General features: G+C 40.8%; 1 protein-coding gene across 1 annotated transcript; it reads right to left on the reverse strand.

Moving 5' to 3' along the window:
- Nucleotides 1–542: 542 nt before the first annotated feature.
- Nucleotides 543–13431, reverse strand: znf512 (zinc finger protein 512). Its single transcript, XM_055232172.1, has 16 exons — nt 13195–13431; nt 11277–11358; nt 11176–11210; nt 10675–10712; nt 10039–10301; nt 9487–9663; nt 9232–9357; nt 8495–8619; nt 7369–7455; nt 6763–6858; nt 6144–6311; nt 5082–5273; nt 4815–4916; nt 4668–4730; nt 3596–3694; nt 543–3326 (listed from the first exon to the last, which is right to left on the reverse strand). The coding sequence occupies exons 2-16, from the start codon at nt 11329–11331 to the stop codon at nt 2739–2741; spliced, it is 2214 nt and encodes a 737-aa protein (XP_055088147.1). The 5' UTR covers nt 11332–11358; nt 13195–13431; the 3' UTR covers nt 543–2738.
- Between the last annotated feature and the right edge of the window lie 2590 nt (nt 13432–16021).

The raw sequence follows: 16021 nt of genomic DNA on the forward strand, positions 1-16021 counted from the left end.
CTCTTCCTAATGAGAATGAGTGCAAGTAACAAAAGCTTTATGTTGACAGTATGAAACAATATAAACATTTGTGTTTCTTGCAGCGCCTTCAGATATGATTTAGTCTGTCTCATTTTTGTGTCTGTTTGAAAATACCAGATTTTTTGCATAATTAATCTTTTGGTTCTTTAAATTATAAACCAGATGGTGCATCCTGAGATACTTTTTCAGTTACTCTTACTTGAGTAGTACTTTTTCAAAATATTTTTTTCTTGTACTTCTACTTTAGCATTATTATTTTGAAGTAACATTACTCATTCTTGAGAACACATTTTTATAACTCTACCCACCTCTGCCCAGACCTTAGCCCCTCCCAGGTACAAGCTTCTCAATGTGGCAGCACTGGTGCTGGAAGTAGCAATTATCGTAGTAGTAATAGGAGTAATGATAATAGCAGCAGTACTAGTGGTGGTTGAAGTAGGAGCAGTGATTCTATCCTTTATGAAGCTTTTCTGGATCAAATAGCCAAATCTATTGATTTAAAATAAAAACACAGAGATGAATTAGACAAATGCATATGTCAACCTTTACTAATTTAAACATTTAAAACATGAACAACAATTGTCTACCAAAGCACATCTGGGACAGAGTTAGAAAAGTCAACAAGTGAAGACACTATACAACAATAAAAGAACTACGAATTTGACAGCTAACAGTCTCTGGTATTCATAAGTACAATTCTGGCCTAAGACATACAGCTTCCTTAGTTTGTGGACGCTAAAATTGGCTTTTTTTGGTAGAAAGTGTAAAATTTGAGAAACAGAGTTGAAGGAAAAAATAGTAAAATACATTTCCAGATGCAGGGCAGGGATGGATATTACTCTATGGGGAGTCAACAATGTTTAAAGAATTCCCTAAACTGACAAATTCAATTATTTAAGTTGGGAATTGGGTCCACAAAAGTAGTTTTGCTTTGTTTTCTGTGGATAGGCCTAGTAATTACAGAGATATTGACCATAAACCAGGTCAACACATCTGAAGAGTTCATTTGGAAATACAGAGTTTTCAATAGCTTAATCTGTTTTCTTTTGTAATTATTGTAATTGTAATTATTATTATTATTATTATTATTATTGTTATAACAGTTACCCCATTCTTCTTTGATCAATCCACATTTTTTTATGGACACTATCTGTGAATGTTGGAAAAAAGATACAAAATACTGATCTACCTGTTTTTTTTCCAAATCAACTCTTCATCCGCGTTTGAACCCATCTCGTATTGGCCCTTTACAATGTTATGCTGCAGTCACCGTTAAAGTTGCATTATGTAACTTTTTTGGTAGAGGGTCTGTTTCCTGCTTGTCTCCATGGAGATGCTATTGCTTTGCCTGGAATGTTCCACAGTATGGCATTAAACTGGGTTAAACCTGTCAGGAGCAGTGGGACCCATCTCCAGGTCTTGAGCTAGTCTTGGTCATGACTGCCTCAGCCTGAGGATCTGACCTGTTGTGCATGTTTGGGGATGATGAGGGAAACTGGAATGCCCAAAGGAAAACCACCCAGACAAGGGGTGAAACATGCAAACTCCACACAGAAATAACTGGGCGGCCTGGGAGTCCAATTTTCAGGAATCAAAAAGTATTCAAAATAATTACATTTCATTTCAATGTGCAGCCTTTGTATTAGACTCTCAGCTGGCTGGGCCAGAGAGGGGCAAAACTGCACCATCACCAGGTAACAGACTCTCCCTCCAGAAAAGTTACATAATGCACCTTTAAAGGGCCTATATTACGCTATTTTCTAGTCCGTTAGAATGTTTCTCATCAAAAATATACCTGGAGTTGTGTTTTGTTTCATTCACACATTTAACTGCATATTTAGACCGAGATCACAGAAAACACTACACCTTGTGATGTCAGTGAGTGGCAATACAGGAAATGCACCACTGATTTAAAACTCTACACCATCACTAGAGTCATTTGCCAATCTCTACAGAACAAAAGGTAAACTACCACTACATGACTCACAAGGTGGAATGGAGCATTTTGAACTTGGGAGCTGCAGTACATCCAGAACGCTGTTGCCCAGGTGCTGACTAGAACCAGGAAGTACTTCACACTACCAGTGCAGAGACCTGTGCTCAGGTCTCTGCACTGGCTTCTTGTGGCTCAGAGAATAGACTTTAAAGCAGCTCTGTTTGTGAACAAGTCTCTGCATGGACCAGCACCAAAGTACATCTCCCACATGTTAGAGCCACGAGCCATGAAACGTCTCATACTCTGAGGACTTTAGGGACCGGCCTCCTGCTTGTGCCCAGAGTCAGGACTAAACATAGAGAATCAGTGTTTCAGTTTTCTGCAGCTAAAACCTGGAACAGTTTTCCTGAAGATGTGAAACAGGCCTCTACTTTGACAATGTTTAAATCCAGGCTCAAAACAGTTGTATTTAGCTGTGCATACGACTGAAAGGGTTTTGTTCTGCACTTTTCTCCTTTAATGTTAATTTTATGATGCTTAATTGTGATTATTTATGTTTTGATACATTGTATTGTGATTTTAATGTCTTTTTCTATTCTGCAAAGCACTTTGAATTACCTTGTGTATGAATTGTGCTATACAAATACAGTTGCCTTGCCATACAGCCCAGTAATGTGAATGAAACAAAATAACTCCAGGTCTGTTTCTGAGGGAGTGGTTAAAATCTCCCAGGTGTCAATTCTGCATGATACAGGACCTTTAAATGACACATCACAATGTTTTAGGTTGGCTGTCTCCTCACGATCTCCACAGACTCCAGCATTCGCCTTTTCTCATCCCAGATTTGACGCTCCATCTCCAGAGTAAACCCGCTGGGCCCCTCCCCTCTGCTCTCGCCACGCAGCCCTCCGTACTCGAACCCGCACCTGGCCGCTCCACCCTGCCGCCCCTGCTCCTGTCGCCCCTGATCCTGCCGCACCTGATCCTGCCGCACCTGATCCTGCCGCACCTGATCCTGCCGCACTTGATCCTGTCGCACCTGATCCTGTCGCACCTGATCCTGCCTCACCTGATCCGAGCTACGGGACGTGTGGGGTTGCATGGGCGTGTACAACTCAGGCCCGCGGTGGTGGTGATGGTGGCTCCTGGTGTCCCCGTGGCGATGTGGCACATTTTCGTTGTAGATTTGGTGGTTTTGGTGAGTTTGGGCGGCAATGTGGTGTAGAGGAGGCAGCGGTTGCATTTGGTGTGGGCAGGGAGTGTGGACATGCCGTTGCTGCTGCTGGTGATGGTGGTGATGAAGGTCAAAAGAATGAGGGCAATCTTTAGGAGCGGTTTTTAAGTGTTTTTTGTTCGTGACAAACCATTCCTGGGGAGAGATTTGAGAGATGAATATGTATAGTAAGTCTAGACCAGGACTAGACCAGGACTAGACCAGGACTAGACCAGGACTAGACCAGGACTAGACCAGGACTAGACCAGGACTAGACCAGGACTAGACCAGGACTAGACCAGGACTAGACCAGGACTAGACCAGGACTAGACCAGGACTAGACCAGGACTAAAGCGGATCTAAACCACAACCAAACCAGAGCTAAATAAGGACTAAATCAGAACTAAACCAGGCCTTGACTTTACCTGTGAGTGGACAGAGTTGATGTGGTATTTGACTCCACTCTCTGAATTAAACTCTTTGCTGCAGATCAGACAGCGATATTTCCCAGCCGCAAAATCCCCCTTAAAGCATCACACACAAAGTTAAATCAAGAAAATAGTAAAAATCAAGAAAATATGTAGAACTGAATGCAATTAAAAGTACTGTATTTTCTGGACTAAAAGTCACACTTTTTTCATAGTTTGTCCGGGGGTGCGACTTATACTCACATGCGACTTATATGTGAAATTATGAAAATATATAATTTCACATCTTTGTTATTGCCACAGTGATAACTGCGCGAGGCCACTCCAGACTTGTACCAGTATCTACTACTCCTGTACCATTGAACATGTAAAATTTCAACATTACAGTAAAGTAAAAGACATCTGAGAAAGACTGAACAAAAATGACCCCTAAACGAAAATGGTATTCTGCTGAGTCTGATGACAGCCACGCAGAAGAGAAAGCAGCACTTAATCTACCTCCAGAGTTGGTGGAGTTGTTCAGAAGCGACACCGACGATGAAGAATTCAATGGATTTAGTGATTTGGAGTGAGATCCAGAGTAAACTTGTTAGCTTGTTTTTTATGCTTTTAGTTATCTAATTAACTGTTAATACCTTACATTAACATACCAGACACGTGTTCAGTTCTGTCTATGCTTCATGTAGCCGAATAAGTATAAATGTTACGTTAGCGTGCTGTACTGCTGTTCAGCCTGTTCTCTATTTTATTCTTATTATTATAACTTTCTTTTAAATATAAAATGTCTGTTCTTGGTCTCAGATTTTGTAAAATTTCCCACTGGACTTATAGTCCAGTGCGACTTATACATGTTTTTTCTTTATTACACTTTTTTTTTTTTTTGCTGGTGCAACTTATAGGCTGGAAAATACAGTATTAGTAGCAAAAGTAAAAGTAAAGTGGTTACTATAGCAGCGTACCAGTTTATTCTTGCAAATGTTTGGGAGCTCAGAACAAGTTAGCATAAATATACACTTCCTCCTTTCACGGTTTAAAACTCAAAATGTATTGAAATGAAATGGTTCGATACCTTGGTGCAAAGTCCCAGATGGGCCTTGAGTCCGGACACACTGGTGTAGGTACAGCCACAGCCCTGAAAAACATTTAAATATTTCAGTTTTTTCCTCAAAACAAAAAACATTCAAGAACTGAAGAGAAATAGAAACATAAACTGTACCGGGTTCGGACACTGGACTTTCCGGTACATTTTAACCTCGCTCCTCCATTTCTTCAGAACATCCTGACTGAAGGAGGGCAGACCAGGGCGCGTGTACTGCAGCTGAAACCAACAATGCAAACAGGTTGTGGGTTAGACTCCTCTCTGAGTGAAGTGTGCATGTCCTCCCAGTGTGACTGTGGCAAAGTGGTTTTCCTGTCTCCTCTCAGTAAGGAGGTTGTGAGTTAAACTCCTGATCTCTCAGAGTGGCAGAGTGGTTAGCCTCACCTTGTGGTCCTCTGGCACCAGGTCTGACTGGAACTTCCTCTTGCCCCAGTCCTTGGGAAGTTCGTTCTGGGCGATTTGGGCCATCTGGATGTTGGCGGCCTGTGCCGAGGCCCTCTTTGCTCGACCACAGGCTGATGTCTCTGGGGACACATCGTCGAGAGGTTGGGTGTGCGGCTCCAAATCCTCCGGAGCCTGGATACACACAGAAGAACTTTTCATATTCTCAATTCAACAAGACATAGTGTGTGTTTTTGTCTGCTATATAGTTATGTAATAACTAATCAATATTATCTTTTTAAAATATATTTTGGACGTTTTAAAACAAAACATTGGTCTAAAAAGAAATGAACAAAAGAAACAAATTGCGGTACTCATTCCCGCCTGCTATAAACAGCATCAGAACAAAAAGCTGCTCTCACAGACAATTAAATTAAATTATCAGATATAACGTTCAAAAAGCTCTTATTTGAGTAGTATAGTTCCCAAAAAACTTTTTACTCTGTACTTCTAGCTCTGAGTTGCAAAACAGAATCCCTCTGCCTGTGTCATGAGCTGTCAGCAAATCCATCCAAAACACAGAAAAGACAGGAAAACATTTTCCTGACAGTTTAAACATTCATGTAACTAAATAAAGGTGTTGTCTAAATGACACAATAGTTATGATTAGACAGATAAAAAATGACAAATTTTGGCCCTTGTTTACATAATCTTGCTAGGTAACTTATGGAATTACCTCTACGCATGCCACATCTGTTGCCTGTGTTGAACCAGGAAGTAAAACTATAACTTACCAAAATTTTTAAACTTGAGAAAATATTGAAAGGCAATATTTTGAGTAAAATCTTAAATGTAATAGTTAAATGTCTTTAACTATGTTTAAGAGGAATGAGTAGTCCTGACCTGTCATATGCACTTTGAAGTGTACCTCTAGCTTTAAAGAGGGGGTATATTAATTCTATAGGGTATTAACTGCTAACACATAACATATTTACATCACCATGCTAGCTTTTATTGTTTTGAAATGCTATATGCTGGCCTTGGAGTTTAAAGTGTATCTCTCACCGGAGCATGCTCGTTGCGGATGTGGTACTCGAGTCCGGCCTTGGACCTGTAGTTCTTTCCACAGTGAGAGCAGCTGAGCACCAGCTTCTCCAGCTCATCCTGCTGTTTCCCACAGGTCCTCATGTGGTACAGATACCCCATGACACTGGTGAAGCCCGCGCCACAGCCCTGCCCAACAAACACACAGAAATATGCTCAATAATACTGAACTGGACTGCAAATGTTAAGTTAAGTATGTTTGAGGGTCCAAGGGTTTAAAAAGTGGTGGTGAGAGATGCCACTGGTGTAGAACAGCAGCCATGTGTCTGTCGGTCATGGCAGCTGTGACAGTAGAACTAGTTTAACACCTCCACTAGTGTTTGGAATGAATGAATACTGCAATGTAAAGATGGATGCGTCACGACTGTGCTCCCTTTTTTTGGTACATTGTGCCATTACATTTATTCACATGTATGGACACTATATCTATGTTTTGGTTTCATGACTTTAGTTTTGTTTACATTTCCTTGTTTATTCCTTACTTTTTCTATCACAAATTTAACAATAATTTGCTCTATGACAAATACGGCACTATTTAATCCCATTATACATCACATGTATAAAAGTGAGTCTCTGGTACCTCTCTGGAGCATTTGAGTTTGCCCAGCCTCTTCAGAATTTTCCTCAGTTTGTCTTTCGTGGCTCGGTCGTCCATGTCTTTGGCGTCCGATGAAGGCTGAGACCAAAAACAACTAAATAAACAAATAGGTGCTATACCAAATTTTTCCCATGTATCTGAGCTATGTGATATATTGAATAAGCAGCTCTTGAGGTCAAAATAAGTCTGTTATGTACTGTCTGCAGCTAATTAGAAAGTATTTCATTGTCACTGTTAGCATGACAGTAGTTAGCTTTACCGTAATTTTTTTGATGATTGTCCAGTTTCTTGTCCAGATGACAGATTTGATTTTTTCTTTAATTATGGATCATACCTTGACGACTGAGGAATTACACAGACGTCTTTACCGTGATGGCAAAACTCCACTCTGTTCTCTGAGAGTTGTGAAAAGTGCTTATAAACTCACTCTGGTAAATATTTAGGATTCAGTCAATGTATAAGCTAAGTGAGGAATAAGTCCACTGCAAAATTTTTAAAATAAACTAGTTCTGTTTTTCACATTTTTAAGAGTAAAAAAATCAGGTTGAGCACCTTTAAAGCTGGACATTAATAAAAGAGGAGACTGACCAGGAGACTGTGGTCGGCCATGATGTGGTACTTCATCCCTGTGTTGGTCTTGAGCTGTTTGCCGCAGTGAGGACAAGTGTACGGCTCCTAAACACAAACATGCATGATTACTCAAGCAAGCACAGAGGACATAGAACATTCACAAATTTGGGTCCTAAAAGATTCCCAGAGGTTCTTAAAAAGAAGTCCATACTAGATAGTGTGAATTTCAATGAAAGAATGGGATGTTAACTGTAGAGATTGACCAATATGTTTTTTGTTTTTTTTACATGACCAATGCAAATACCAATTGTTTCAAATCCAGAGCAACTGATGGCCGATAAGCTCTGCCAATATTTTTGGGTTTATATCTGTGGTTAATTTTGATTGTTTTCCTCATATTTTATAATTAAAATGTACTACAAGCTCCCCCACATCCCTGTTTTACCACAGATCTTTAAGAGAGCAGTGTAGCCACATTTTGTGTGGTTATCGCTTCATATTAAAATTTTAAAATAAAGCTTTGTGTGAAGACTTTAGGCAGCAGTTCGGCCAAAACAAAATATCAGCCTCTGCTGTAGATTTAAGGCCAATCGCCGATTCGCTAAAAAGGGCAAATATCGACCTCCTCAAAAACACACCTAGAGTTGTGTTGTTTCATTCACACTTGTTTAAGTAACACTTTAATATCAGTCTGTCTACATCTCCAAAGCTCAAAATGCTCTGTTCCACCTTGTGATGTCATGACGTGGTAGTTTTCAAGTTAACAGCTCCTTTTACCTTTAGTTCAGTAGAGACTGGCCATTGCAGGACTGAAATGACCCAAATAATTCTGAGAAAAGTGAAGTTGTATGGAGTTTAAAAACACAGTGCACTTCCTGTATTACCACATGATGACATCACAAGGTGGAACAGAGTGTTTCCTGTTTGAGAGAAGACCTCGGCCTAAATCTGCATGGTTTGTGTGTTAAACATGTGTGAATGAAACAAAACACAACTCCAGGTCTGTTTGTGATGAGGAAACAACATTAGAACAGAGATCAGGACATAGCGTAATATGAGCCCTTTAATAGTTTCTTCTCACAGTGAGTGTAACACTGACACATTTGCTGCCATAAAACTCTCTAAAAACAAATGAGGCTCTGACCGCTCGGCAGTTGTCCATGTGCTTCTTCAGTCCCTCCACTGTTTTTCGGCTGACACTTTTACACCGAGGACACGTGACTCGACCTTTGGCTGAGATCTGGGTCTGCCACTGCTCCTCCTGGCTCCCTGCACACACACACACAAGTGCACACGCAGAGACGCACACACAAACACGCGCGCACACACACACACGTGCACACGTACACATGCACACAAGCACACACACACATTAAAAATAATGACTAAGCAAAGAAGAAGGTGATAAATGTGTGTAAATTTAATTTCTAATTTTAATATATTACTTTATTTTAGCCTGGTTTAGTCCTGGTTTAATATTGATTTTGTCGTGATTTAGACCTGCTCCAGTCTCGGTTTAGTTCCTGATTAAGTCTTGGTTATTCCCTGGTTTATTCTGTGGTTTAGCACTGGTTTAGTAATGGTTTAGTCCTGGATTAATACTGGTTTAGTCCTAATGTAATTTTGTATATATAATTTTTTTCTTTACATCAGGGTCTGCATATGGTTTCTGTTTAGCTATAATCTGAGAACATCTCTATTTTTATGAGTTTAATGTCTCTGTACAGTATTGTCCATTGAAATAAAGACTAACTAAAACATCCTGTTTCAGTCATGGTTCATTTGCACTTTAGTCCCGATTAGTCCTGATTTAATCTTGATTTAGACTTGGTTTAGTCATGGTTCAATTCTGCTTTAGTCCTGGTTCCGTCCTGGTTCTACCTGGCGGGTATACAGGGGGCTCCTTCCTCCCCAGAACAGGGGAGGGTTTGGGCTCTGGACTGGATTGGACTCCGGATGGCCCTGGGGTGGGAGCAGAGGAGGGTCCAGCAACAGCCGCATTGGGACCTAAAAACAAAACAAAACAAATGTATTATCCTTCCTCTGTACCATATATTCACCGTCCCTCCTCTGTACTGTATCCTCACTCTCCCTTGTCTGTAGACATTCATATAGGTACACTGCATATGAACTTACCGTTGCTGATGACGGGAGGTCTGTTGCTCCACTGTGGCTCCCTCCAGCGCTCCTCTCGTTCTGGGGCAGGTGTCCATCCTCGGTCTGGTCCTGCCTGGAGGCCTGGGTCTAGTCCCGGTCCAGTGCTTGGTCCTGGTTGGGGCTGAAAATCTGTTCCAAATCCTTGTCTTCCTGTGTCTAGTAAAGTCACATTGAATATAAATGTGTTATCATGGCCCCTTTCACTCCAAAATTAATAAATATTTATTGCGCTTGCGTCTGCTCTACAGTTTTGATCTATGACACCCGTGGATCATTATGTTATACTTTGGACATTTTAAGTCACAATATTGTACCGGTGGTAGTGAACAAAGGAGGTGATGGGCAATATGTTATCTTGAAAATAAGCAATTAAAGATTACTCAAACATGCACGAATCACTCCAAATACAACTTTGAGAGGGTAAATGGTGACGGGACGCAACTATAACATGCCTACAAGCTCTGAAAGGTTGACTCTGTAGAACAGGTTCACTTTAATCAATCACAGTGGAGTGTGGACACACATCCATACCTCCGTCTCTGTTGGACCCCCAGGCAGGGACCTTCCGGCCACCCCAGACCTCTCTCCCGGGAGCCCAGGGGTCAGAACTCCGATCCTGGGTACAGTTCCAGCCTGGGTCCCTGTGAGGTCCGGAGCTCTGGAGCACTAAAGGAGGAGGCGGGATCATGAAACCAGGAGCCGCGCCATTGGACAATGGGGCGGATGACATCACAGAGCAGCTGGTGGATGGGTAATCAATGGTCGTTAACGGGACCCTCGGATGGGCCTCAAATCTGTTTAGAAATCATAAAATACATGATTAACATTATGCATGTTTTAAATGCACTTTAATTAAATGTGTTTATATTTTGCATTGGTCTTATCCCTGAGTGTCAGATGCCCTCCCATACTCCTGTATCCGTGTAGTGTTTGACTGAGATGGGGCAAGTCAAATGTTTCTAGTTAATTTGCAAATGTTGTGGTGTGTCAGATGCCCTCCCAGATGTTGTGGTGTGATTGGATAAATGCAGGAGGAGAATGGACTTTGTCACTGATAGAAATGATCAGGGAAAAAACATTTGGGGACTAAATTTTTGGGCATCTCTAATGCTGTGATAGAACCATAGACCTGGTCCAAAGAAGGAACAGTGCCAACGTAACAAATACCTTTTTGTTCCGTTCATTTGATTCATTGGACCGTCATTCTAGAGAAGTAAAGAGATTTTAGATTTAGTGCCAATGAAAAAATATATATTTTTAAATGTTGATTTCCTTCAGAAGTGTCAACAGTTAATCCTCTGCTCCATCTGATCCTCTCCTCTGCATCTCCTGCTCCTGACCCTTTCCTCTGCATCTTCTGCTCCACTGACCCTCTCCTCTGCATCCTCTGCTCCTCAGACACTCTCCTCTGCATCGTCTGCTCCATCTGACCCTTTTCTCTGCATCATCTGACCCTCTCATCTGCTCCTCTCCTCTTCCCCTACGCCTCTTGTTTCTTTGCAGAACCATCCCTCCTCCCACCATTTATTCATCTTCCCTCCTCTGCACCGGTCTAAACCATCTCAATCTGCATATATTTGACTATCTACTAATTACAGATGCATTAACTTATCTATTTTTCCACCCAAAATATTTTCAAGTTCAGTTCAAATAAATTGTAAACTGTACCTTCATATCACAGATTCTATGGGTCTCTTGAACAACTGTCGAAAAAACAAACATAGATTACATTGTTAAACATTTACTACTATTTCTGACTTGTAACTTGCCTGGACATTGGATACTCTTCTTCTTAATAGGCAAATACAAAGGTGGCATGTCCATCTCGAAGAACTAAAGGTTTATCCCTCACTAAAAACACAAGAGAGAATTGTAAAAAAAAAAAAAAAAAAAAGTATTTAGGAAATGTTTTGTTATAGTACTGTAGGGCTGACACTAAGACGTGTGCTGCCGATTGTTTAGTCGACTAAAAAGGGGGCGTGGCAAAAACTCTCAAAACTATTACATATCTTTATGTAACTGACCTGCAGGGGGAGTTCATGCAAAAAATGACTTTTTACACATAAATACCAAAACAATACAAAATCTTCAGCTCCCTCACTCACTTCTGCTGTTGTCTCATAGAAATCCTTATCATCGAAATAAAACAATTAGTTGACTAATACACATTTTGGTCGACTGAGACTCCATCGACCGACTCATTAAAACTCAGATTAAAGTCTAACTTGAGTAACGGAGCTTCAGACAGAGCAGTGCCTACAGTTAGTACCACACAAAGCACCACAGTTAGAATGTTGACGTCATCAGCCTCAAAGTATCAATAGGATGGTTCAAATTTTATTAAAGAGGAGGTGTTTCCCTTGGTCGTATTAATTGCTAACACATTACAGATTTAGATCACTATAATACCTAATGAGACTACTGCACATCATATCAGGTTTGTTATGTTGTAGTGTATTGTTTTGCATTATGTTTTTTACATTTATGGAGAATTGTCATGTGGGAGCTGTGTAGCTAGCGGGTGGAATGACAATTGTACAGGTTTGTACTGCTAACCATAAGGAGGGTTCAAATAGTGTTCCTAAATGTTATCACTCAATCCCAGCATGCACCTCCAAACCCCATACTGACAGTGGAGTGAAGGAGAATTCCCATAGAAACTAATGGCATTGGTCATAATTAACAAACTTTATCGGAGTTTCAGATGTAGTCACATGGATTACTAGATTACTCAAACATGCATGGATGACATCTAAAACCTCTTCAGGCATGTTTTTGATGAGGGAACAATGTTAAAACATGGTAGAAAACTACAAAAAAATAAAGATTTTGAATAATACCCCCTCGTTAAAGAAATGACTTTCCACTGTGAGCAAGTTTTTAGGATTAACTATACAAAAGCTCATCTATAATCAGTACACTACAGAAAAAAAATGCCCCTTACCTTTATAAAAAGCTGCACAATACACATTTTCTAGTAGAGGGTCTGCCACCTGCTTGTATCCATGGATACTGCATTGCCTAAAATATTCAGATCCTAGTCAGATCTGTGGAATACATTTTTCCAATAAAGTTTTGGGCAATAAACGTGTTTAACTGAATAAATCCAGTAAATAAAAATAATGCCATACTGTGGAATATTAGGAAAGGCAATAACATCTCCATGGAGCAATGTAATTGGCTGACCCTCTCCCAGAAAAGTCACATAGTGCAGATTTAATACATTTGTGGGTAAGATTACATAAGTCTTATATTACTGATGACTCTCGCTTGAGCCATATCAGCACTTTTACTCTTCAAAGTAACGCTACTCTTACTTGAGTACATTTTTGGTACTCTACCCCCCTCTTGAGTGTAATAACATAGTAATATCAGAAAATAAACAGTCCAAGAGAGCTGCGAGAGCTCAGTCTGGTGTGATCTGAGAGCACAGTGTGGTCTGAGAGCTCAGTCTGAGAGCACAGTGTGGTCTGAGAGGAGCAGCAGCAGCAGCGTCGGTACAAAGCACAAACACATGAGACTTTTTCATCAACTGGAGACAAACAATAGCGCTGCATTAGCCAGTGTCGCTCCATCATTAGCATAGCATCGTCTACTTCTAATGCAGGGGCCTAAAATACTAAACAGCTCATCATGCCTTTTGTTTTGATCGAATAAAGCGAGAGTGGGACCCCCAGCCCCTCGTACCGTCCTGCTGCAGGCCTCCATGTCTGCGGCCTGCTCCTCGGCCCGGGGCTCACACCTCCCTCCGGGGCTGGAGAAAGGCTCACGGGCCCACACCACGAGCCACACCGCGGATCCGAGCACAGAGTGGCCGAGAGGAGGCTTTACGACCGGGAAAAAGATTCTCAGATATGGGTGAGACGATGGACCGAGAGAACCGTGGCGCTGACCGAGTCCTCAGAGGAACGCCCTCCCGAAAACAACGACCACAAGCCCGCCTCCGCCGCTGCTGCTGCGGCCTGGCGGTGCGCGGAGGTACTGCAGCTGTGGGCCACGTACAGAGCTGCACGTGTTATATAAGAGACACTTCTACAGTGCATGTGTGCTAATGGTCAAATAAGATCACTTTAAGGGAAACACTATTGTTTACAAATAGTTAAAGGTTCTTTAACTCCGTGGCACCGCTTAAGAAATCACATTTGCATCGTTAAACACATAAAATGTGTACAGCATTTGGACATCCAGGAGCATTTTGTGTTCATTATTTTATTTCTTTGGGCTCATTCTTTCCAGACACTTCTGCTCCAAATTATACTATATAATATTTTGATAATTTTTATTATGTAACCCTTTAAATGCCATTTCTTATCAAAAAAGGACCACATTTTTTGTGGACACAAACACAAAAGTCCATGTTTTTCCAGTAAGATAAATGCAAAGCAGATGGTTGTGTTGCAGTCTGGGTTTTTTATTCATTATTATATTTTACTTTCTTTGTGCTCAGCCTTTTCAGCTACTTCTGCTCTAAATATTGATCTAAAATATTAATGTAGTTTTATATATTTTGGCTCTTTAAGAGCCATATTTGTATTTGAATCGACCCTGACTGGAGTTAAAAATGACACAAATGATGATTCCAGGTCAAGAATTGGCAGCAACAATAGTTTTTGTGGATTGTTGTTGTTTTCTGAAGCATCAAATACTGTCTATGCTATGAATAAAATCAAATACTCACATTTGCAACACGTTTGTGCGCACCTTTGAAACCCATTCAAACTGTAGTTTTTTTTTTCTGTCCCATGGAAACATAAAACATGCATTTTTACATATGAACGTTTCTAATTGAGCTTCTGTCATCATATTTACTGCTCTGCACCAGATGACACATTTTGGACATGTCCAGGCTTTGGCAAAGAAAACAGATTTTCCCCATTTGAAAACATAATGATATGGGGACGTCCCATCAAATACTGTCCTAACTACTGGTCATGGATATTTATTTCAGATTGGCTTTTTGGTGTTTTTTAATGAGATGCAAAAGTTCACAAGATAAATGTGCTCAGAGACTGCTTTGCCAAGAATGTTTCACTCCATGGCATGGCATCTCTTTTTGTTTTAAACATTGTCAAAGTAGAGGCCTATCTCACGTCTTGAAGATTGTTCCAGGTTTTAATTGCATAAAACTGAAACACTGATTCCCCATGTTTAGTCCTGACTCTGGGCACCAGCAGGAGGTGTGTCCCTGAAGTCCTCAGAGCTTCCTGGTTCTAGTCAGGACCCCAGCAGCAGCAGTGTTCTGAATGTACTGCAGCTGCCTTAATGCTCATTTGGAGAGGCCAGTGAGCAGGCCGTTACAGTAGTCTAACCTACTGGAGAAAAACGGATAAGTCTCTCTAAGTCTGGTTTTGGCAATGTTTTTAGATATTAAAAAGCTGCAGATGTAATGTGGCTGTTATAGTGTCGATCTGGGGACCGGTGTAGGATTCTCAGTCCCTTTGTGCTCCAGAAGAAAAGGCTTGATTGGTTGATGGATTGCAGGTGTGTACTGAGAGGTACCAGAATCTCCGCCCAGCTCCAGGCTCAAAATAAAACACAAGGCACACTGGAATCTTGTCCCCATCTTGTTGAAGTTCAAGTTTGAGTCCATTATTACTGTTAGATTTGTAGTCTGATTTGAAGGATTTAGAGAGAGACTGGAGGAGACTGCTGACACTTTCTCTATGTTTCTCTGGGCCAAAGACTATGACTTGAGTCTTGTCTGAGTTTAGCTGGAGAAAGTTGTTTTGCATCCACACACTGATCTGTTGGATGCAGTAGCAGCGTGAATCCACTGGTCCATATTCACCTGCTGCCAGTGAGATCTGAGTCTCATCTGCATAGTTGTGGTAGGACACATTATTGCTGTGTATTAACTGGCTTAACGGCAGCATGTAGAGGTTGAACAACAGGGGTCCCAATATTGACCCCTGGGGCACCCCCCAGGTCAGGGACATTTTATCTGAGACACATTTTCCAAATTCAATAAAGTACTCCCTGTTCAGAAGTTACCATGGTGACACAATGCACATATTAGCAAACACTGCCAAAAAAGTTTTTAAAAATTGATTTTACACAAAAAGGTGAGAGTAACTCACTGAAAAACTGTTGGCTAACACTAGCTAGCTTGTGAGTGTAATGTTATTTGAGAGGGACTTGTTTAACAGCACAAATCAGCTCACCTGTTGTAGTTTCAACTAAGTCAGTTTTTTATGGTCAGATTGTGTCAAATAAAGATCAGATTAAAGTCTAATGGAGCATTTGCCAGAGTAGTACCTTTTTATCACAACCCCAAGGAAGGCTTCAAAGTATTACTAAACAGACATATTTACAAAAGATGCAGAATATTCTTTAAAAAAAATCTTAGAATTATTTTTGTATTATTATTATTCTTGTTGTTGCTGTTGTAGGTGTTGCTGCTGCTGTTGTTGTTGCTATTGTTACTGCTGTTGCTGTAGTTACTGTAGTTGTTGCTGCTGCTGTTGATGTTGTTGCTGTTGTTGTTGCAGCACACATGATTTGTGACATTTAGTTT

The sequence above is a fragment of the Periophthalmus magnuspinnatus genome, chromosome 24 (genome assembly GCF_009829125.3).
Source record: "Periophthalmus magnuspinnatus isolate fPerMag1 chromosome 24, fPerMag1.2.pri, whole genome shotgun sequence".
NCBI classification, from domain to species: Eukaryota; Metazoa; Chordata; class Actinopteri; order Gobiiformes; family Gobiidae; genus Periophthalmus; species Periophthalmus magnuspinnatus.